We start from the raw sequence: 22,618 nt of genomic DNA, 5'->3' as shown, positions 1-22,618 counted from the left end.
TGTGTGTGTGTGTGTGTGTGTGTGTGTGTGTGTGTGTGTGTGTGTGTGTGTCTGTGTGTGTCTCACTTGTTGAGTTTGGCCATGTAGATCTTGATGTGTCCAAAGTCAGGCCTCTCAGCGGGGTCCTCGGCCCAGCAGCCCTCCATCAAGATGGTCAGCTCCTCTGAGTGGCATTTACTGTCTGTGGTCGGCCGGAAGAACGGCTTCTGACCATTCCTCACCTTCTGCACGATCTCTATTAGTCGAGAGGAGAGAGAGCACAGTGTAAACTGGTAAATGGAGTGTGTGTGTGTGTGTGTGTGTGTGTGTGTGTGTGTGTGTGTGTGTGTTTCACTACAGCTTTGCAAGATGTGTGTAAAGTAGTGCACAAAATAAATCACACAACTAACAACACAACAACCCTGCATTTAGCAAAACCACAAACCAGGGATCGGAGGTGTGCACTCAACCAAATCTGGTGAAATTGACTTTTTGCTAATTTTTCCTCTTAGCTCCACTAATAACAGCACTGCATTGTATGAGAGTGAAGGTATTGAGTATTTTTCGCTTCCGTGTTGCCCTTATTAGATGGCGCTCTCGTCTCACAGCCCGCTGCATATAGAGAGCAATGTTCTAAGGGAGCTTAGAGGAAGTCTGCTTTAAGTCAAAATGAGGTAGCCCATTATCGGCCTAATGACTAGCAAAGATATGCTACTGTGTTATCGATACTGGAAGTTAGAATCAGTGAAATTCTTTCAAACGTTACTTTTTCTCGAAGGGCATTATGGAGGAAACAACATCCTCTTCTCATTTTGTTTCTCTCCCATGGCCATTCTACTAAAAGTGTTATGTACTTCCGTAGTTAACACTTTTGCTTGTGACTAATTCCTCTGTGGGGAATTTCAGTATGGCTTCTGAATTTCCTCCGTTTGTTGTTGTTGTTGTTGTTTTACGTGCTGCTAGAGCTGCAGAGTGTACATTCAAACCTAGATTGCTGTTTTTCAGGACTTGATTTTATACAAGCCTAAATACATTCAGTAATGCAGATCAGCTCCCGTGGCTAATTTATTATCTTTGATCCATTAAACCTTACAATTTATACTTTGTACAAGACATCTTTTTCCAAATGAATGCTTCCTCTGCATCCTCTCCTCTCTTGTTCAGCCTCATCTTGTAGGACCGTGCTGCTGTCACATACTGTTACAGCTCTGGATTAAGCACATTCAGACACTAGAGAAACGGTGCTGGCCCTCATCACGATAATGGATGACTATTAGGCACTTGAACAATCAGCATTGGATGTAACTTCTTATAAAAGGCTAATGAAAGTCCTCACAGGAAGGGCCCCTGGGAGAGTGTTTTAGACATCCATGCACCGTGGATGTTTGAAAGGGGTTTCTTTAATTGCTTTTGAAGTATACAAAGTTGTTGCTGCTGTCACTGAGAAGAGGCAGAAGAAGTGGAATCAAACAGTAGAATGCTGGTGAAGAAAAAGGGTTGTGAGACGTAACATGTGTGCAGGAAGCTGTCAGTCAGCGGTGATTTAGCTAAATTCAATTTAAATTTAAACTCAGTTAACTTAATAAGATCACATCAATGAGTTAGAGCTGTGAGACAAAGCTACTGTTACACATAATATCTCCAGGGAAAGTCAGTTGATGATGTCATTTTTTACAAGCTACTGTTTGTCAGTTGTTGTTTCTTTCCTTTTGTTGATGCTTTTCAGGCTCCAATGGTCAAATGTGGCCACCAACTTATCATTTTCATACATAAATATGAACATTTTACTGTCAATGTTGTTGTTAAGGGAAGGATTTTTTTTAAACCTGCCTTAAAAAATGTATTTACATTGAAAGCTTTTTTTTTCACTCTAACAGAACAGAAGCCTCTCTTAAAGCTGGGGTATATGATTTGGGGAGAAAATAGCAGTTGGGATAGAGATTAGAATCGAAATACGTCAACCGCTCCACTTGTTCTCTTTGGTCCCTCCCCTATGGTCCCTCCCTGACACACTCTACACCAACAACGTCGTGCCAAAGTGAATGGACAGTCCCAACAGCCAATAAGAACAGAGAATCAAAGTGTACAGCTCATGTTAACTTTGACCAATCAGAAATCATATACCCCAGCTTTAAGTGGTTGCAAAGAAATTGATGTGACAAAAATCCAGAATTCGGTTTCTGTGCAACTACAGTATATAGTCCAAAGTTCATCTGAGGTTAATGTGAGGCTGCGACAGACATTTCAAAAGTGTTGGTCTTTTTCCGACCAAATGTACAAGGATGCTGCAGTGGCGGGGCCAGTAACAAAAAGAGGAAACTTTGTATTGAGGACGTATTGGCAATACGTCAAACTCAGACAGCTTCAGCCTCATGTTAGCTTTGGATGACCTTTGGAATTAACATAATGGACTGACAGAAATATGAACATGGCTTTTGTCCCAGTCACTTCCACTGAAATTGTTTCAGGAATGGAATCTGTCTTTGTAGCCACGGAGAAGAGAATAAGAGACCAGGACAAGGTGTTTCCAATCTACATGAAGGCATGGGCGTACTGTTTTGATTTTTGAAAAAATGTTGAACCTCTTGGGGCAAATACCTACGATCCTTCCAAGCTGTTTAGCTTCTCCTTTTTTTTCATCTCAGGAATGACATTCCTCATGGATCCGCAGCATATGATTTACATTAGCGCCAATGCAGGAAGTAGTCTGCCCCCTATGTTAGCCTGTTCTCTATGTTCCTAGGGTATCGGTTTTGTTTCTCTTTCCGTGCTCTTTGATTTCTTTGCTGGTGTTTATTTTGCATCTTATCGGCACCTTCCTAACTTCTAAATCCAGCTTGAATCAACATTTTGAAAATGTCTGCAGCATGTTAAACCAACACACAAAGACTGTTTGAGCTGCCCTCAGTTGTACGTCACTGACAAACTGACTTTTTTCTTCATTCTATACTTTTTGACAAACTTGTTTAACTCTAATTACTGTGTGCTTTGTTTAGGTTGGGTCCTTGGAGCGATCTCATTGTCTTATCCCAGATATGACTCCGGTTGCCCTTGACATGTGGCCAACATGTGTTTTTTGTTTGTGTACATAGCTGCAGGGCCTCCAATATAGTAGTCTGACCTTACAAAAGTCCACTTTGAAATGTCAGTAAAAGAGCCACTGAATGAAGTTGCCATTATGTGCAATTCCGTCTTTTTCTTTCCTCGTAGAGTTCTCACACTCGTTTCTCAAAAAAGAAGCTTTATAGCGAGACGCTCTTTGTGAATGAGGGACACAAACTTGTTTGGACCGATTTATTGGTTGGACGTGCTTTTCTTTTATGTCGTTTGTATGTTTCAACGACTTGTTTTTGTATGAATTCACTGATAAATACTTTTATGGATCTTTCTTTTATTGACTGATGCTCTTAATGCCTTTTCTATTTATTTATTTTTTGTTGTAAATGCCTTGCTTTGTTTGCAGCCCTAAGGACGTCATATTTATACTCTACTTTTATCTTGTTTTTACCATTATTGGCATGTCTTTGTTCATGTTAAGTCTCTATGTGAATGTGAATCTTGTCATACATGTCATTGTATCATTGTATAGCACTTTGAGCTGTTTCTTGCATGAAATGTGCTCAACAAATAAAGTTTACTATTATTATTATTATTATTATTATTATTATTATTATTATTATTATTATTATTATTATTATTATTATTATTATTATTATTATTATTATTATTATTATTATTATTATTATTATGTTCATGTCCTACACGTTGGTTTGCTGCATGCTTGCTGATTCAAAGGGGTCCCAGTGGTCAGCTGACCTTCCTCGGGCCTTAATATAGACCAGTGTATTTACCTTTGGGGCTGAGGTCCATGCCTTCCACATAGAAGGGTCCGTTCCTCAGGGCTATTTCCTGCAGTATGATGCCAAAGCTGTACACATCGCCCTTCTGGGTCCCCTCAGGAGGGTGGCGGTCGTATATGAGCTGCTCCGGAGCCGTCCACATCTTCTCTGTAAAGGCCAGGCACAGACAGGCGAGTCAGAAAACACATACCCTGCGTTCAAAATCACATACTTTTTTCTTTTTACTAAACTACATACTAAAGTACAGAAGAGTTTTAGGGCCACAGGAGCGGAAACAAAATCAGAAAAGGAAGACTTTTTTTTCATTATGTCGAGAAATGTCAAGAATAAAGACGAATATTGCAAAATGCTATTGGAGTCGGTGGGGCAGTTATGTATTTTCAGCATACTACAATTGACGTGCATGTATTTGGGACATCCTAAATCTTTTTCTGGCATGCTAAATAGTAGGGGAAGTATGGGGATTGGAACGCAGGGATACATACTTGGGGGAAAAGTCTGATATTCAGCAGGGGGAAAGGGGGAACGTAAACTGCATTGCTTTCGACCTTACTTGCGTAGAGTGCGTGAGTGTCGTCGTTCTCGCAGGACGAGCGGAAGCTGGCCAAGCCATAATCCGTGATTTTCAAAACAAACCGACTGTCCACCACGCAATTAGATGACTTCAGATTTCCGTGGCAGCCGATGTAGCTGTTGTGGAGATAGTTCATTCCCTGGTGGAGAGAGGAGCGTTAAGTCAAGCGTTAAGTGGTGTGTCTCAATCACTCCCTCTTTCTCTCTGTCTCTCTCTCTCTTCTTTTTTTTCCCCCACCGCCGTCACAGCAAATCATACATGAAAAACACACAAATCCAGACATATGGAAATAATTGGCTTTGACCAAAAGGATACATGCACTGTATACTGAAGGGTTTGGAAAAGTCGCTGTGTTATTTAAGGGGACGGCACAGTCACGGGGGGATTTCTGTACAATTACTGTTAATTAGTGTGTGAGTGTACTTAACTCATGTGCAATATTTGGTGGAAACTGTGAGTCAAATGACCCTTTAAAAGGCTTCACCAGCGCCTCATCTCTGCAGAACGCTGCTATCTATTCGCATGGAGTCATTTATCCGCAGGGCTTTGGTCATAAACCCAGTTTCAATATCCCAATCCTTCCAAAAAAGGGCCACTCTCTCCTGACAGAAAGCCTCTTTGTCAGGACGGATAAAATGTAATCTCCTGAACTAAGTCCAAGATTAGTTTTGATTATGCTGGAAAAGGAAATTTGTAGCAAAAAGTTCATGATTTAGTTTGTCTCTATCTATCTTCCCGTGCCATGCCAAGAAGACATTTTTCCGCATGTTTTTTTTCTGCCTCACACACTATTTCACAAAACTGTCCAATGTGAAACCATGGCAACCTGGAATCCTTTTTTCTATGGTCTCCCAGGGCACACAATGCATTCGACATAGAAAGGAGACCTTTTGCCATCATTAAAAAAAGAAGATATCATACAAAGAGATGCCTGAATCCCACCTTTGATTTTTTGAATTGATTTTTTTACAGTGTGAAACATGTACAGTACCTTCACTATGTCGTTGATCAGCGAGTAGCGGAACATCCAGTCCAGGTTGATGCTCTCGTTCTCCAAAATGTCCTGAAACAAATGTTTTACTTTCCGTCAGTTCCTTCTACATTCGTTTGTAGTGAGTCTGCACATTGTTATGTCCTTTATAGTGTACATTTTCAATGTATTTAGTTTATATAGGCCTACTGCTTGGTTCTGCCTTACTTGTTGCACTATTTAAAATGTACTTATTGGATATATTGCTTATTCTTTTTTTTTAACCTTGTACCTTTTTTTAAATTATTTTACTTTATTGCATCGTGGGTCAGAGAGAAACGTGTTTTCAATTCATGTGTATGTCCGGCACTAACCCTAACCCTAGCCCTAAACTTGACCTGAAAATGACAAAAAATAAAAAATCTCTGACGGCAGCCAAGACAACTCAAACATTTATTTTGGTGTTAAATGCATAACAGTACATTCATTTTCACCCTTTAGAGTCATGAATTTAGCCCCTGCAGTATTTTGTATGTAGCTGGCCAGTTACTGGACTCTGACTCCCAGCATTGACATCCAGCCAGTTCACATACTTTGCAGCTATCTGTGTTTCCATGTCTGAGTTTCCCATGGTTTTCCAGCTCATCCATTTTAAAAGGAAGCTGCCGGTGTGTCGGGAACAAAGAGTGCAGGCCAAGATCAAGTTCACTTAAAGCATCACTCACTCATAATGGAATGTAAATTTTTATTTTTTTAAATCTTTTTTTTTAAGAGACAAAAAATTTAAAAGAGAAAGAAAATAATGTTTCAAAGATGAGCTGTCTCCATACTGTAAGCTGGGTGGGTGTAGACCAAACATGGTGAATTCTCTCGCTACAGCTCAGTACAAACACTGCCAGGAATAGCAGCTTGATGATGCTGTCCATGCTACCGTGTTTAATCTCATGGTACTGCTGCAAAAAACAAGTCCATGTGCACTGTAGAGGTGCAGATAGGTGCAAATTGGAGTTTTTGGACACAACGAGGATAGCTGTTTTTCCCCTACTTCTAGTCTTTATGCTAAAATATGCTAACCAGCTGCTTGCTTTGCAGCACCATAGACAATGCATAAGAGTGGCATAATCTATTAGGAGATGGATAAGTTTTTTGTTTTTTAAAGGTCACATATTATGCCCATTTCCAGGATAAAAATTCTAATTTGGGTTTCTACTAGAAACTGTTTAAATATTGTAGTGTACAAAAAAACCTTTCTATTTCTCACAGTTCCATTGTTGAATCTGCTCTTTTCAGCCTCTGTCTGAAACGCTCCATTTTAGAGTGTGTCTCTTTAAGCCCGGCCTTCCTACGTATAAACCCAGTCTGCTCTGATTGGCCCTGAATCTAACTGCCGGTTGGGTGGTAGTGAGGGGGCGTGGCTTCTCACCTTATGACATCATAATGTCAGATAAATCTGATTAGTTTTTCAACACAGGTTTTCAGAGAGGTGGATGTGGAGAAAAAGAGAGGGTTGTTTTTTTCCTATATAAATATAAATAACATGAAAAAGTGGACTTTTCATAATAGGTGACTTTTAAAGGTTGGATTATTCCTTTAATTTTCTGTTGATCCAGTAGAATGTGATATTTCAAAATAAATTGTACTTCTGTCAAATAATCTGCGTACTGGATTATACAGCATTGGCAGAGGTATGGCTCTCTTTTCGTTTGCTTGTAAAAGAGTTCCATTTCATGGAAAGAATCATTTGATATCCAAATGCTTCCTACGACGTATAAAATGACTTTGCTATAAATAATAATTTGTGTATCAAATGCTGTCTCCAACGGACGGATCAATTACCTCTTTAAAAATTCTTAAGCTTACATCTATTCCTTTGGCAACATTGAAAAATCCAAAATCTACGAATGTGCAAATATTTAACTTTTCAAAAGTTTAACTGCTGGACACAAGATTGTTTCCTACTTCACCGTAAAGTCAATTCTCAGTGTGAGTAACCAAGAGTTTCCAAATCACACTGGTGCAAGTTTTTACACTGGACCACAAACGGTTCCCAATAGTTCCAAACTAATCGCTCTTAAAGAGAAACTTCCAGCAGATGAATGTGAAAACAGACCCTGAAGAGGGAAGTTTAAACATCCAAGTTGAGTAAAAAATGAGCAAAACACATTTATTAGTGGAGGGGGAAACTTAAAGTCTATTTTCCTTCTTCAGCAGTAAAACAGTCCGTGTTGGGGAATGGTGAACTTCATGTAACTGAACTAGAAGTTTAACTACATTTTGCAGTAGCTTGCTGGTAGATCTACAACTGTACATTCATATTTTGTGTTTCAAGTAGATAAATTAAATCGCTTCTTTGCCATTTGTTGGTGTAGTTAACTACTGAACCATGTTAAGTCATAAAAGGAAAGGGTTGAGTATTCATTTTAATTGTACCATTGCTTCTCTAATTGAACCCCCAATTGACAAGCCCCATCCCCTCTTTCTTTCATCCTGACTGCTGTGAATGCATGCTCAGGCAATGCATTCGTCAGGCAGCCACTGGTAGTACTGACATTTGTTATTTAATAATGTTATTTAAATGTTTTGTTTTTTTTGGTTTATTATGCCGTGCGAAAAACACATGAGCACTTTTTAGTTTCTGCAATAAACCTATTGGCTTTTTTTGCTGACATGTGCCTTTTATGTATTATATTGTTATAATTTCCTATCACATGTACATTGCCAATATGATCATCAACTACTTTTATTAGTTTTAGTTAACCAAACTAGATTTCTCCCTAGGGTATTTGGTCGGGTTCAACTTTTTCTAGTGTGAAGTCACTGATAGTTTGCAAAGCTATGCTTACACAGTAGCTTCCCCAACACTGAGAACAGTAATGTATAACAGTGAAAAGTATAGGAGGCTTTACCTGCAGGCTGCCTCTGGGACAGTACTCTGTGACGATGCAGATGTTGGGAGGGTCAATGCAGGCTCCGATGAACCTGGTTAGATGGTTGAACTGAACGTCTCTCATCTGAAAATAACCACACAAACACACCGCAACTGTGAGTGCAACTCTTTTCCAAACATCACATTCCCTAACCCCATGGAAACAGAGGACGGGGTGGGGGGTTGGGGGGGGAGGACTGACGGTTCATTTATATACAACGTTTGGAGGATAACTCTGCCAGCGGTTCATCAAAATAGTCTATTTGCAGTCGGCTAGTTGGCACGGGGTCTTCCACTACGTGTTGGGACGCATTCCTGCTCAGGGCACCCAGTAGAAACATGTGCATGTGCATAAATTTGCCCCTCTGAGGTTATGAATGAGCCTGTGTGCTAAGGGTGATGAGGAAAGAGAAAAAAAATGGAGGTGTTGAGAGGAGGTACGGGCAGCAATATCGGAGCAGGAGCAGAACATGTACAAGTAGGCCCTACTCTACACGGAAAATAATCAGCAATCACACAGCCTTTTTTTTACGATATGAAAACTTCTTCCAGAAAACATGAATCACTGGGAATATTGAGAGTATGAAAACAAAAGACGTTTGAGGTTAAGTGATTATGAGGGGAACTTGGAGAACATTCTCTGGCGGACACCTTTTTACGAGAAAGTGTGAAAAAGCCCAGTCATTTCTCTTTTATAGAAACAACACACACATACACCGGCAAAGCGCCCTTCGTTCCAACTTCCAAGCCGTGAGAGCGCTGACAGAAGCAGCACTGAAAGAACAAGAAAAAAAAAAATGAAAAATGAAAAGAAAATCTTTCTGCAGCCAGCAGTGTGAACCCCCCTCTCAAAAAAACGTGTTCATATTTTCAACGGCGTACTTCTCTTTCCCTTTGAGCGCAGTTGAGTGACAGCCGCGCTCACACCAAAGACCAAGGGAGTTTTAGTCGCTCCTGTTTCACGGCTTCGGAGATGTTAGCCTGCCCTTTGGCCTATATAATTCCCCTTGCTGCACTCTGGTGAGGTGAGGTGAGGGATGGGGGGGAGAGGGTGATGGTAGACAAGTGGTTAAGTTTCCACTAGGCCGGTCTCTTCCCCTCATCTGGCTGGCTCTTTTTTCTCTCTTTGCTTTTTTTTTAAATGAGCTTGAGGTTTGACAGCCGATCAGGCCCCCGGGGCGTCTGAGAAGCCGCCAGCCCCAGACAGCAGCTATAGCCTTCCTCCTCCCATGTGTGTGTGTGTGTGTGTGTGTGTGTGCCTCCCTGCTGACCCTCAGAGAAGAGGCCACAGAGGCATCTGAACAGCTCAACAAATTGACCAGATATCCATTGCCGAGATGGAGAAATATTTAAGTTAAATGTGAGTTGGAGATTTAGAATGATAAAAGTGAAGAAATCCTGTTTCCTTCCAGATTTTATTCTACTTTTGTTAAAAAAAATGTCATCCGAGACAATAACGCCGTGGTCTCTTGATGAGGTACACACCACGTTTCTCTGAGTGGTAGAAGACAGAATGTTATTTCATCCAGAAAACATTAAAGGCCATAAAACTCAGAATGCAAAACAGAACAAAGAAGTGTTGCTGGTTTTGTAATAAAATACAATTTCCGTAAACTACCAGAAGTGGAACTAAACATCAACAATTGTCCCAAGGCTGCCATAAAGGAAAGGTCAATAGGTCATTTAAATAAGAAGTGTTGTATCTCAAGTGTGCAGGACTGAGGTCAATCATATTTAATACATTTATCCTACTGTTTGCTGATATTTTCTTTGTATGAGTTGAAAGTTCAACCTTTTGCTGGTACTGGTGGAAATGTGAAGCAGTAACCAGAAATATGACTACTAATCCTCGGTAAAATACGGACTTCAAGGCCGACAAGATTTCTTGTGTTGAACTAAAGCCCAAAAGATGTACCACATATCCAGTGCCAAGACGGAGAGATATTTAGAGATGTTAGAAGTGAAGAAATGGCCCAAAAAATCCTTCCCTACACCGGCATCCATCTTTCTCACAGGCAACACATGTCATTTCCGAGTTATGGGTTTCCCTGTGCCACTCTGCGTTTCCATCACCACAAAACCACATAAATTGTGTTGATTTTTTATTTCTTTTCTCCTCCATTACTTATCGCTCGCTCTGGAATATCTCCCAGCCGAAGGAAAGCCTTTCATCAACAGCTGCTGTCGATAATGTGGGGGAGACGGTTTAAAAGGACCTTGACTCTTTAACAAGCAAGCATCCTGCAGCTGAACATGCTAATAAGGAGCCAGGTGCCACTTCCTGCAAACAAACACAACCGAAAGAGTGGAAATAAAGCATTGACTGTGCTACTGCGTGGGGGAAAAAAAGATTCTATGCTTGTACGGTGTCACAGTCCCAATTGTGAGGAGCTTGTTTTGTATAGCAGGTGGAGTGATTACACCTCGTAGTGGCAACACGTTCCATAATGCCAACTCACTGTTGTTTTATTTCAGTAAGTGAGTTAATCATTCTTTGAATATAATTTGTTGAGATGAAGGTTGTTTTTTCTTGTTTTTTTACAAGAAACGTCCAAGGCTCTCTGCACACTAAGACCACGGAAAGCCCTGAGAAACAACAGAACAAGCCAGCAGTTTCTCAACTAGGATTTCATGGCCAAAAGCAAGGACTTTCTTTTTCTCCTCTAAAGAAGAAAAAAGACTAACAGGGAACCTGGGAGCGGAATGGAGGCTCTCACAAATAGCGCTCAACTGTGATTGGTCGGAGAGAATACTCTACTCTACTCTACTCTACTCATCTTCACTCTGCTTTTTTACTTTTTCAATTTGTTAAAGCCCCTTGTACCTGGTACTTTTTTGGTACCCACTCCGTCGGGGTTCCAAAAAAGTAAAAAAACAAGTACTAAACTGTGATTGGTCGGAGAGAATCGTCTCTGCCATTACATCATCAATGGGCGGCACCCTATCTTGCACAACAAACAGTCAAGCGACTATAGTGGTTGCAGTTTCTAAACTAGCTGTCTCTCCAGTTTTTGTTCTACTTTCTTCCAAAAATGGCATCGTGGACAATGTCATGGTCGCTCAACGAGGTACAGCCGTTGCTCACCTTGGTGGCAACAAAAGAAAAAAATGATGGACGGGGGCCAACCGACATGAGAAAGTCTTCCAGCGACTCTCAGATATTGGTGCACACATGCGTGTATGATATACAATGCGCTAAAAAGCATTTAGCTTAACCGATTAATACTAAACTACAAAAACAATCTAGCGCAGGACATTTAAAATCAACACTTACATGTTTGAGTTCCAGCAAAACTTGTCTGGTCAGCTCTATCCTCTTCTTGTTGACGTGCTTGATGGCCACCAGGTTCCCCTGTGTGAAGCAGGACAAGACACAGAGCAGTGAAGACAACGCTGACGCAGGGTTCAGTTTACACACAGCTTTTTGTCATGAGAAGACATAAAAGACCAAGCATGCGTTCCAAATCACATACTTTTTCCTACACTACGTACTAAAGTACAGAAGAGTTTTAGGGTCACCGGAGAGAGAAAAAAATCCGATAAGAAAGATTTTTTTTCCATTATGTTGAGAAATGTCAAGAAAAAAGACAAATACTGTAAAATACTATTGGAGTTATTGGGCATTTATGTATAATCAGCATACCACAATTGACATGCATGAATTGGGACATCCTAAATCTTTTTCTGGCATACTAAATAGTAGAGAAGTATGAGGATTGGAACGCAGGGTACGATTCGCTTTGGTCTAGGTGTAAATATGACGGGGGAAAAGCAACAACCACAACATATGAAACATGAACAATGGAGAGAGGAGCATTTGGAGGAGACTTCGACATCCTGCAGTATACAGTCTACTGGTTCATTTGGGGCCGAAATCAGTTCATGGCTTTGATATGTGATGATCAGTAAATGGAGAAAGCGGGGTGAATATCTCAGAACCACAGCTGTTACAAGACTCTAGGAAAACAGAGTTGTAGCAACTTTCAAACAGAGCCACCAGTTAATGAGTGAGTCCATGTGGGAGCTTTAAATATTATTCAAAATGAAATAGACAGTAAGTAGCTGATGATGGCTGTATGTTCGATAGCAAGTAAGTTTGTCCTCTGGCTGCTCATTTCAGAGGTCCTTGTCCAGCATTTCCAGTTTGTCGAGGCTCTTGCCCCTGTCTATCTGTTCTATTGTTTGGTGTCAGATTAAATCACCTCTGGCCTGTATCGAATTTGAAGAAGTGTATCACATCTCCGAATGTCCGTGAGACGTTTCGAGCCGCACAGTGACATTAGCGTTTATATAAAGATCTGCACCATGCGGCTAAATGACAGAGACAGCCGTCTTATTACTGGGCAGGGCTCTTTATTTGTCACATTTCCTCTCTCCTCCGCCATCTCTAAGGGATAAATGAACAGCAGCAACAAGTGGATGGCCATGTCCAGACTGCAAGGCGGGGAGTGTAGAATACAGAAGAGGGAAAGAAGAAAAAAAATGAAGTAGAAAATTGACGCATTCTGCAGCTCACATTAAAAGCCAACTACCTACATTCGCCCACACTCGCTCTGTCTCTCTCTCTCTCTCTCTCTCTCTCTCTCTCTGTCTCTCTCTCTCTCTCTCTCTCTCTCTCTCTCTCTCTCTCTCTGTCTCTCCAGCTTTCTCTGTGAGCGTAGCACATGTGTGGGAGGGAAAAGAGTGCGCAGGAGTTGAAAATGTCAGAACACACTAAGTCTTACCTTAAAATAGCCCGTTTTTGCAAACAGCTGATATTTTCCATGGGCAGTTATCAGGGAGCCATAGCTGGAGCCTCTCTGAGGAAAAAAGGTGAAAAGGAGTCAAGAGTGAGGAGAAAAAGTCAGTTAATAGAGTGACGATTATGGCAAAGAGGATTCATTTTTTCGCCCTTTAAGACTGTGCTTCCACTTCACTGCTTCCTAAAAAGAAGGGTTCATCCACTGACAGCCTTATCCGAGACACCTTTCTCTGTGCAACAGGAAAATTGACTTTCTCTTATATTTGAAAGGGTTTTTTATTTTTGGTAACACCAACTCGAGTTCCTTGGGCAAATGTCTGCAGAGCACACACAGAGAGTGAATTAAAAAGAAATATAGAGTGGGAGGAACTGCATATATACAGACAGCCAGCGGAGTCAACGACGCATTTGTATAGAATGCAAATATTGGCAACACAAGGCACGCTGGAAAAATACATTGGTCTGGAAAAATGACTTGGTTTTCCACTCACGCGCTTTATCCCAGGAATTGGACCGAAAAGCCGTAATGAAAAAGGTGTGCGCATGTGCTTCTCGTGAACGCTCGCACGTGTAGAGGCCAAACGGAGATGCATTCGCCCTCAGACAACAGAACCTGATACTTAAGGAACGCGATGAGCTATTACATATGTAGGGAGGGGGGCAGAGGAAAAGCTTATTTTAACAATCATTTAATATGCGTCTGCCACCGCAGAGCCAAGCCACCTTCTATCAACCAACCGGGGAAAGCTTTTCAGGAATGTGGAAACTAACAAAGGACTTGGACTGGATTTTTAATACACAGCATGCAGTGTGTAAACAGTGTGAAGATCTGCTATTCAAACATGATCAAATTAGTATTTTTTTTTCTATTCCTGGCAAGTTCTCACAGCAGTGACATCTCCAGACTGATAATCGGCCGTGTGTGAACGTAAAAAACTCAGCCCAGCGTGGAGTCTTTTCCTCACTGGCAGACATGGCAACATAAACCTGCTAGAAGAACAACAACTTGTTAATCGCACAAAGGGGGCCCTGCCAGATAGGGCTTATAGAATAAAGGGCGACATATGAGGGCCAGAATTGTGAGGAGACTCTCAGGGCTGCTGGTTTTAATATGAGATCATGTGGGTGGTGACATTTAGTTTTTTTTAACTCGCTAAAAGGTCATGAAGCGCGTCTGAACTTTTGTTTTTCGTCACATCACCTGTACAATTAATTTTTTCAGATGAGTAAAGACCGGAGGAGATTGTGTACCTGTGAGAGGGTGAGCCGACTGCCGTGGCGTTTGTGGAATTTATTGGGGCTCTCGAACTGGAGGTCCTCCCACCGAATCCTCCACAGCATTCCAGCCAGCTCCTTCTCCAGCTTCAGTTTCCTGCAAAAAATGGAAGGGGGGGGAAAAAAACCAGGTGAAGAAATCAACCAGGACAAGAGAAGCAAATCCCACATGAAGGGGATTGGGGTTGGCGTTGACTGGAGCTGATGTTTTTAACCACAGAAAATTGTAACTTTGAGGGTTTAAATGTCAACTCTCTCTCTCTTTCCAATTTTTTTAAAGGCTATAAACGAAATAAATAAAGAGAGAATGCTTCAGAGGCACTTTGTTCTGACACTCATTTAACTTATCTTGAGGAATTAGTGGATAACAAGTATTAAAATAACCTTGATTCATTGTGGCAAGTCACTTAAGAATAATTGTACCATTTGTGCAGTTACATTTCATTTCCATCTTTCCTGGTGGTATTTCCTGAGATAGCAGTTTTTTTATTAGGTTTTAACTCCACTCGTCCATATGCTGTACTTATGAAGTCTGATGAAGTGGAAAATAACTTTTTTACGTCTTTTTTTACAGTCCTGGACAAAGGGCTCTTTCTTAACCCCATGCACGAATATGTAACATTACACAGTAAAGACACATGCTGGAATTGAGTGAAAATAACCAATTTTTTAATCAGTAACTTTGTATGGAATGTTGAAAATGTCAAATTAACCCTCCTGTTGTGTTCTTTTTGTGTTTTCCTACTTATTTGATACCGGTCACAAATTACAGCCCCAATAAAGGTGATTATAAATTCATAATACTACATATATTTTCACCAATGTTGTGTGAGTTATTATTTTTTTACAAATGTATGTTGTTTGGAACATTGCAAGTTTGCAACTTCTATACTATTTATCATCAGTGCTATAGGTCTCTTTGACCTGAGCTCATACAACTTGTTTTTGAGTTAAAATAAATCAAAATGTATGAATTATTTTGACTTCAACAAATACTCAGATGAAACATATTGTGCAACGTATCACATCACATTGAGTCATAGTTCAACAAGGACATTTTTCTTAAAACCATTAAAAAAATTTAAATAGTGGCACAAAATAAAATAAATTGAATTCCAGGTCAAAAGTGACAATTATTATTTCATTAGTAAAGAATAGACTAAGGCCCAAATTCACAAAATAAAAACTTTACACCGATACAAAGTGTATATCTGAAAACATTAGAAAACGTGTTACCTGTAAAAGCCTTTAAAAGAATATAAGGTTCATACTGTATATCTCCCTGCATATCTCCCAGGTGAATTCAGACTCTACCGAAAACCTTCTTTCTTTCAAACAAAAGTACACAATAGAGTCGTATTCTGATGACTCATAGGTCATGATGAAGATCAGAATAAACTTCAATTCACTACTCCCACACCCTTTATTTATAACAAACACGCTGGGAGCAGACTCATATGTACTTCTAATCTTATCTCAGTCAGTACTAACACTGTTACTAAACTGTGACGCAAAAACTGCAAAAATGATGGTCTTGTTCGAATAAAATAAAAATTAACTGCATCAGTAAAACTTGTCTTTGGGATAGAAAAAAAGTGCCTGTTTTAAATATCTTTTAATGGTATTTATGGTTGGTTTGAGCTGATCAGAGTGAGTGTGATTATACACAGCTGTATCAGATCCGGCCTAATAATCAAACACCATGTTAATCAGAGCTTCACATCACTGCTGCTTATGTCCATCACTCAATTCTTCAATTCAAATAGAGCTGTGTTTTCAAATAGAGCTGAAAACATTAACTAATTCTCATCAAAATAAAAGTTTGCAATTATTGTTTCCTGAGATTATACAAAAACCAACAAGACAAGAAAAATAGTTTGATCTATTATTTATTATCATCTATTTAATCTTGTAGAATAACACTGAATACTTTGGCACTGAATATAGGCTACTGTGAGCTACTATAACCTAAGCTAAAAGTTTGTTTTGGTCACCCTATGTTATATTAATGTTTTCGTGTTAGTTTAGGATGGATTTCGGTATGCTATGTTATGTTAGCCTGAGTTGTGTTACAGTCCAAGTTATTATTACAGTGGGTTTGGTTGGGTCACGGTATGAAATGAAGTGTTTTGTTACGTGAGTGTTAGCGCTAGGGTGCGTTAGGTTATGCTATGCTAGGATGTATTATTTTACATTATGTTACGCAAGGCTACATATCCTGTTATCATTACAGCATAGAAGGTTTGTTTCAGTAATGTTATGTTAATAGTTATTTTACATTAATTATTTTGGGTTAGGGTGAGCTTTGGAACATGCTAGCTTTTGTTGCGTTACATTAACATCTACAGTTATTAAAGTGTGTTAGGTTACAGTTTGCCACGAAATACTTGACTAAATCAACCTTATGACGTTAGAATGGCTTAGGTTATGTTATGTCATGTTATTTTACATTACGGTATCTTAGCTTTGATATGTTCAACTAATAAGTTAAGTTAGCTTAGTGAAGGTTATGCTTAGCATAGAGTAAAACAGAAAAACAGTACTGTATTGTTATTCAGCTGGCTAGTTTGGCCCAGTTAGTGTAATTTTCTAAATGATGAAATTAAATCATGAGACCCATCATTCACCCTGTTTTTCCCTGATCACTTCTGTCTCACATACAGCGTGTTATGAGTGAAATAATTTAAAGAATAAATGAATGAAAGCTGCTCCGCAAACCGCAAACAACCTCCAAACGTCTACACCGCCTGTCCAGATTAATGAATAGTAATTATCACGTCAGTTATATTTTGGACATGTTTTGAGTGTTATTTCTGAGCATCAGTCTGACTGGCAAACACTGAACACTGCACCACAGACGGGAAGAGGCATTCCAGCGACTCAACACATGTGGGACAAATCTCAGGGGAGTTTCTGTTTCCTGACACCTAATGATTTACAGCTAAAAAATAAAACTATTTTCATCCAGAATTTGTAAAAAGTTTTCATTGTTTTTGTATGTTTCATTTATTTTGGAGAGAAGGAGGAAAATCATTTTCAGTTTAAAAAACATGCATTCCATGTATGTAGATTCCAATCTAAAAGGTGTAGAACATTTCCAGATGGCTGCAGGAAATTATTGCAGCGTTTGCATTTCACCGTGTCTTTTTACCTCCTCCTTTTTTTCACCAGGAATAACTGTGTAGTCGCAGAGTCCAGGAACTTAAAGGTGATTCTGATGCTTGTTTGTGTCTACAAATACTCATACTATGTGGAACCATTTTTGGAGCAGGAAACACCATTAAACCACCGGTGCCCTCCAGCCCCATCCACCACCACTACCACCGCCAAAAAAAAAAAAAGAAGAAGAAGCAGAAAAAAAAAAGTATTTTTCTATTTAAGGAGCCTCGTTTGGAGACTTCTGGCAGCCAGAGGGGCAAAGTGTGGGGCTCCACACTGGGCCTATTGTTTCACAAGTCCCATATGTGAATACCTCTGCTTGGACCAACCTCTTCCATTAAAACAACAGAGCCGCTGCTGCTCTGCTCAACATCCCCTCACACTTCTGCTGCACACCAGACTCCAAAGATCCACCGAGAGTAGCTGACCACCTGGTCAAGACTATGGAGCCACGATTTTCCCCACTCTTTCCAAGAAAAGTAGGAATCAGTGAGTATTTCATTTTGAAACGGTTGCATACTTACACCTCATAAAAACGTATTCTTCGTATGTCTTATTTTGAATACTGACACTCTGGTAAACACTATTTTTTTACTTGTTAATAAGAAAAATAAGACTAGACTGGACTGTTTTGTTGCAGTGCATATGTCCTCCCATCAAGCAATACAAAGAAACACACAATGTAATACACAGGTTGCTTTTTTATTAAACTTCACATTCCCCAATTCGTACCAATGTGTACATTTTACAAAGGGCAATAGTTGTGAGTTAGATCATACCAGAGGAGCAACCTTTTACCAAAACAATCCACCCATTTTTTTAACAAAATACACCAATTATTTCACATTATTATCTCATACCCAGCTTTACCCATTGCCAGTATTACCCATTTACCAGCATTACCCATTACCAGTATTATCCATTACCAGTATTATCCATTCCTCCAGCAACTAGAAAAAGTAATACTAATATATCAAAATATAATCTTTTCTCAAATGTATAAAAAGACAAACAAAGAAGCAGCAGCAAATACATGATAGAAATTAAAATATATATTTTCCATTTATTTATTTATTTAATCAGAATTATATATAAAAATATATATTAATATATCAGTTTTATAAATTGCAACCCCCAAGGTTGAGAAACTCTGGGTTACAGACGGAATGATCTGAGAACAACTACAAACAGTGACATAACTCCAAAGTGTTCTAAACATTTTAGTGGTGTTTTTTCGTAGGTCAAGTAGTGAACATGGAGGCCTCTCAGCAGCCGGATGGTCTTTTAAGACGCCGTAAACAGTTGAGCCTTCCGCCTCTCTGTCCATCAGCATACCTCCACTGGTGTCTGTGAAAACAGGAAGTGATTTGTTAGCCATTGGAATCAAACAGAGCCGTCTCAGAAAAAAAAACTCTCACTTCTACCGACGGTGGCTGCAATTTTGACTTGAACAGCCGGTTTACATTTACAGTTTCATGGCCTTTGATGTGGGGAGGGGGGGGGGGCTGAAAAACTCAAAATCTAATAAAAGACAACATGTTCAGGTCATATAGCTTTACATGTATAAAACTGTCATTTATTTAAATTATGCATCTTAATATAATTGGACTAGAACTAAAACTGTGGGTCAGGACCCAAAATGCATCACACATTTTCCCCTGTTGGGTTCCCATAACACAAACAGATAGTTGTTGCCATAAGTCATCAAATGGTGCTTTTCCACTACATGGTGCCGGCTCTATTCTACTCTTCTCTACTCTACTCACCATTTTTGGATGGATACTATGTTTAAGATCTTGGGCCCTGACCTACATTTTTGTTCCCTACTCCGTCATGGTTACAGGGACCAGGGTCTAAACAGAGTTGTGGAACACTGCAGACCACTGATTGGTCAGAGCCTCATCAGTTGGCGGTACCCTAGCCTTCACAACAAACAGCTATACTGCTAAAGTGCTGAAATTGCTGTGTCCGTTTTTCTTTTGTTTTTTTTCTACTTTCAGGGCTGACATTTTTGGAAAACCATGCCTTGGTCGCTTTACGAGATACAAATGTTCCTCACATTGTTTGGCCAGAGAGAAAATCCATCGCAAGCTAAACAGGGCCACACAACGAGAGTGACTCTCCCAGCAGCTGTGATGAGACACACGCATGTTGGTTAAAGTTACGCCTACAAAAATAAATGTAACACTGCCAGCCTGCTATGACATGGCACATTTCTCTAAGTGATAAAGGACCTTGGTTAATGTTACTTATTCATCCAAAAAAACTAAATGTTCAAAAATAACCCTGATGAAGACTGAGTAGAAACGCATTAGCTGCTAATGTTAGCCGCTAACGTCGCTATAACGACAAGCTTCACAGAGGCGGTGATATAATCTGGGTACTCTCTTGTAATGGAAACCAAAGCCAGAAAAGTACCCAATACCAAAGGAAAGTAGAGTATAACAGCGAGTAGAGCAGAGCAGAGCAGAGTAGAGTAGAGCCGTTACCATGTAGTGGAAAAGCACCATAAATGTTACAGCTGGATACCAGATTTAGAAGACAACATTTATATAATACATTATTTTTAAATACCAGAAAAGAAGAGCATATTTCTCTAAACTTACTGGCCAAGGGTCCGGGTGTACACTAGCTAGCTAGTTCGGAAACCACGCTGCATGTGCTTGATGAGCTGTGAGCTGAAGAAAAAAACAAGCAAACAGAAAAATACGATGTAAGTCTTTTCACAATGAAGTGCACAACAATCTGCGTCCAAATTATCAGGAAGTTATTTGATCAACTCAGATTCAGGTTTTAGTGGATTTACCTCGGGTGGATAGCTGCTCCTCCATCTTTTCTTCCACAAATTCCTCTGATCAAAATCCATTCTGATTGGCCGGTGATTAACACTCGCTTGTGTTAGTAGGAAGTATTAGTAGTTGATCGGACTACCGGCGTTGTTTGTTAGTTACGGCTGCATGGCGGACATAAAGAGCTCCTCTTCGCAAGACAAACATTGTGTGGATTAGTCGTGAACATAATTAACCGTCTATAAAGGCACCCTTTGAAGAATTGATGAAGAAGCAAGAAATAGAAACATTAATTTTTTTCTCCCATTACAGGCAGATTTTTTTGCCATGACATTACCCCCAAAATGTAGCAATCCCACCACCAGTAGCTTAATTGCTAGGGGCATGCATGATTAACTCCTTGTGTAATTAAATGAGGCTCAATCTGCGCCACTTGGGACACGTACAACATGTTCATTTTGGATTTTGTTTGTACAGCTGAATGCAGAGCACAATGTTATAACCGTTTAAAATGTGGAAGGCAATTTTCTTTCATTTGCAAGACACACACAACTGCACTGGCCGAGGCAAAAAAAAATCAGAAAAACAGAGGTCACGGGAGCAAATTCCTCCAGAGCACAACCCCCTTCCCGCGAGAGCACGTTTGACTAGACACCAAGAAATATAGTGAATGTTTTATTCACATTATATTCATTATTTAAACTATTCAGTAGAGTTTTGTGTCAATATCATTGTCACAGCGTGATGGACCACATGCTATTTCAAATAACTCTCATCCCAAAGAGTAAATTTTTTGTATATTTTTGCCTAAAATGGAAGGAACTTTCGGTCCCTGTTGTTTCAAGTATTTTTAGAGAAGCAACTGCCGGTATGTCTCAGGAGAATACACAATAAGACAGCGCTGGCTGCACTATGATACAGAAAAAATGACAGCTGATTTTACAAATGTTTTAAAACAGATTTGAATTGCAAGCGCACCTTAAAATCATTTAACACAGAGGCAGACTCTCTCAATTGTTTTCTAAAAATCTAAAAATTACTTTTATGACTCAAAATGACTTCATGCAATTAAGATTTTTGCTGTGTACAATTCCTTCTGACAAGATGTCTGCAGTGGCAAGAATACTGCCTTGTTTTCATGTTGACATCTTTGTATTCTCCTTATAGAATTATGTTTCAAAGGATTTATGACCTACAAACGAACACGTAGCCTAATCCTCATCAGAGAACCTGGCTGATATTTTTCATCTGACATAAGCAGTGTGTGAATGATTTAAATGGTTGGCCTTTACCTTTAATCCAGCGCAAACACAAGTTAAACCAAGTTAATGAACACACTATTGATCAATAAGTGAGAGTATAGCAGACAGAGTCGTTTGGGGACTGTACACTGTATGCGCTCACTTGGCAGCTTAAGCAAGCATCACCCTGCTGCTTTAGCACTGTCACCTGCTCAGCTGTTGCCTAGGTAACAATCGTGTAAATACCACACTGGCACCTATAGCAGCACGACCCAATACATCCTGTTTTAAACACATCTTTCTCTCTCTTTCATTTAGTCTTTTAGAGGAACAAAAGTTCTCCTCCACATTTTCTACCATTAGGGCCAAAAGCAGCACAGACAGGAGGCGTCAGCAGCACAATGCGTTCAAAACTCACCTGTAAATGAGGAAACTGGAGATTCCAAAAATGATGAGCGCCAAGCCGGATCCAACAGCTACAATACCCAGAACTGGCAGTTGACCTGGAAAGAGGAGAGGGGGTTCAACGCTCAGATGTCTCTCATATGTTCAACAGATGTCCACATTCATATCTTTCAAAAAACAACAAAAAATAGCGATGTGTTCTGTGGAAAACACAGCTGTGACTGACGGAGGTACAGGCCTACAGCTGCACTGCTTTAGCAATCTGTCAACCACAAACACCAGCAACAATTGCACACAATTGCACTGCTCTGCCTTCCCTGCTATATATTTAAAACCCTAATGGGGACTAATTATACCACTTGCTCTAAATAACAAGATAAGCTGACACTTATTATTGTGGAAATGTCATTTCTAGCACTAATCAGCAACCGAAGGTGTTGTATTTCGTTGCAATTGTGAGAAAGTGAAATGAAACAGATTTAGCCTATTTCACATTATGTGTAGAAGTGTAAATCATCTTAGGAAATCACAGAGAATAAACAGTGAAACTATCATGGGAAACATTTCCCCAAGATGAATATAGATATAATGGATTTTAAGACTTTAGACTTCTGACTATATATTCAGAAAAGAAAGAAAGAGCTCTATATGTGCATTTGTCAACATCTCATCTTCTATGTGGCATATAGCCAAGTTGAG

At 39.8% G+C, this 22,618-nt stretch overlaps 1 protein-coding gene across 1 annotated transcript in view; it reads right to left on the bottom strand.

Annotated features, from left to right (window-relative positions):
- Window positions 1-22,618, bottom strand: part of npr2 (natriuretic peptide receptor 2) — a 62,713-nt gene that overhangs the window by 17,880 nt on the left and 22,215 nt on the right. Inside the window, exons 7-15 of the mRNA XM_080047131.1 lie at window positions 21,933-22,017; window positions 14,302-14,422; window positions 13,034-13,108; window positions 11,584-11,661; window positions 8,290-8,394; window positions 5,405-5,476; window positions 4,393-4,552; window positions 3,831-3,986; window positions 67-235 (exon numbers count right to left, since the gene is read on the bottom strand). Of these exons, the coding sequence (XP_079903257.1) occupies window positions 67-235; window positions 3,831-3,986; window positions 4,393-4,552; window positions 5,405-5,476; window positions 8,290-8,394; window positions 11,584-11,661; window positions 13,034-13,108; window positions 14,302-14,422; window positions 21,933-22,017 (1,021 nt within the window). The remainder of the gene's footprint in view (window positions 1-66; window positions 236-3,830; window positions 3,987-4,392; window positions 4,553-5,404; window positions 5,477-8,289; window positions 8,395-11,583; window positions 11,662-13,033; window positions 13,109-14,301; window positions 14,423-21,932; window positions 22,018-22,618) is intronic.

This window comes from Ammodytes marinus, assembly GCF_949987685.1.
Source record: "Ammodytes marinus genome assembly, chromosome: 18".
In the NCBI taxonomy this organism is placed as follows: domain Eukaryota; kingdom Metazoa; phylum Chordata; class Actinopteri; order Uranoscopiformes; family Ammodytidae; genus Ammodytes; species Ammodytes marinus.
Note: the sequence above shows the minus strand (reverse complement) of the source record. Positions and strands in the feature narration are given on the sequence as shown.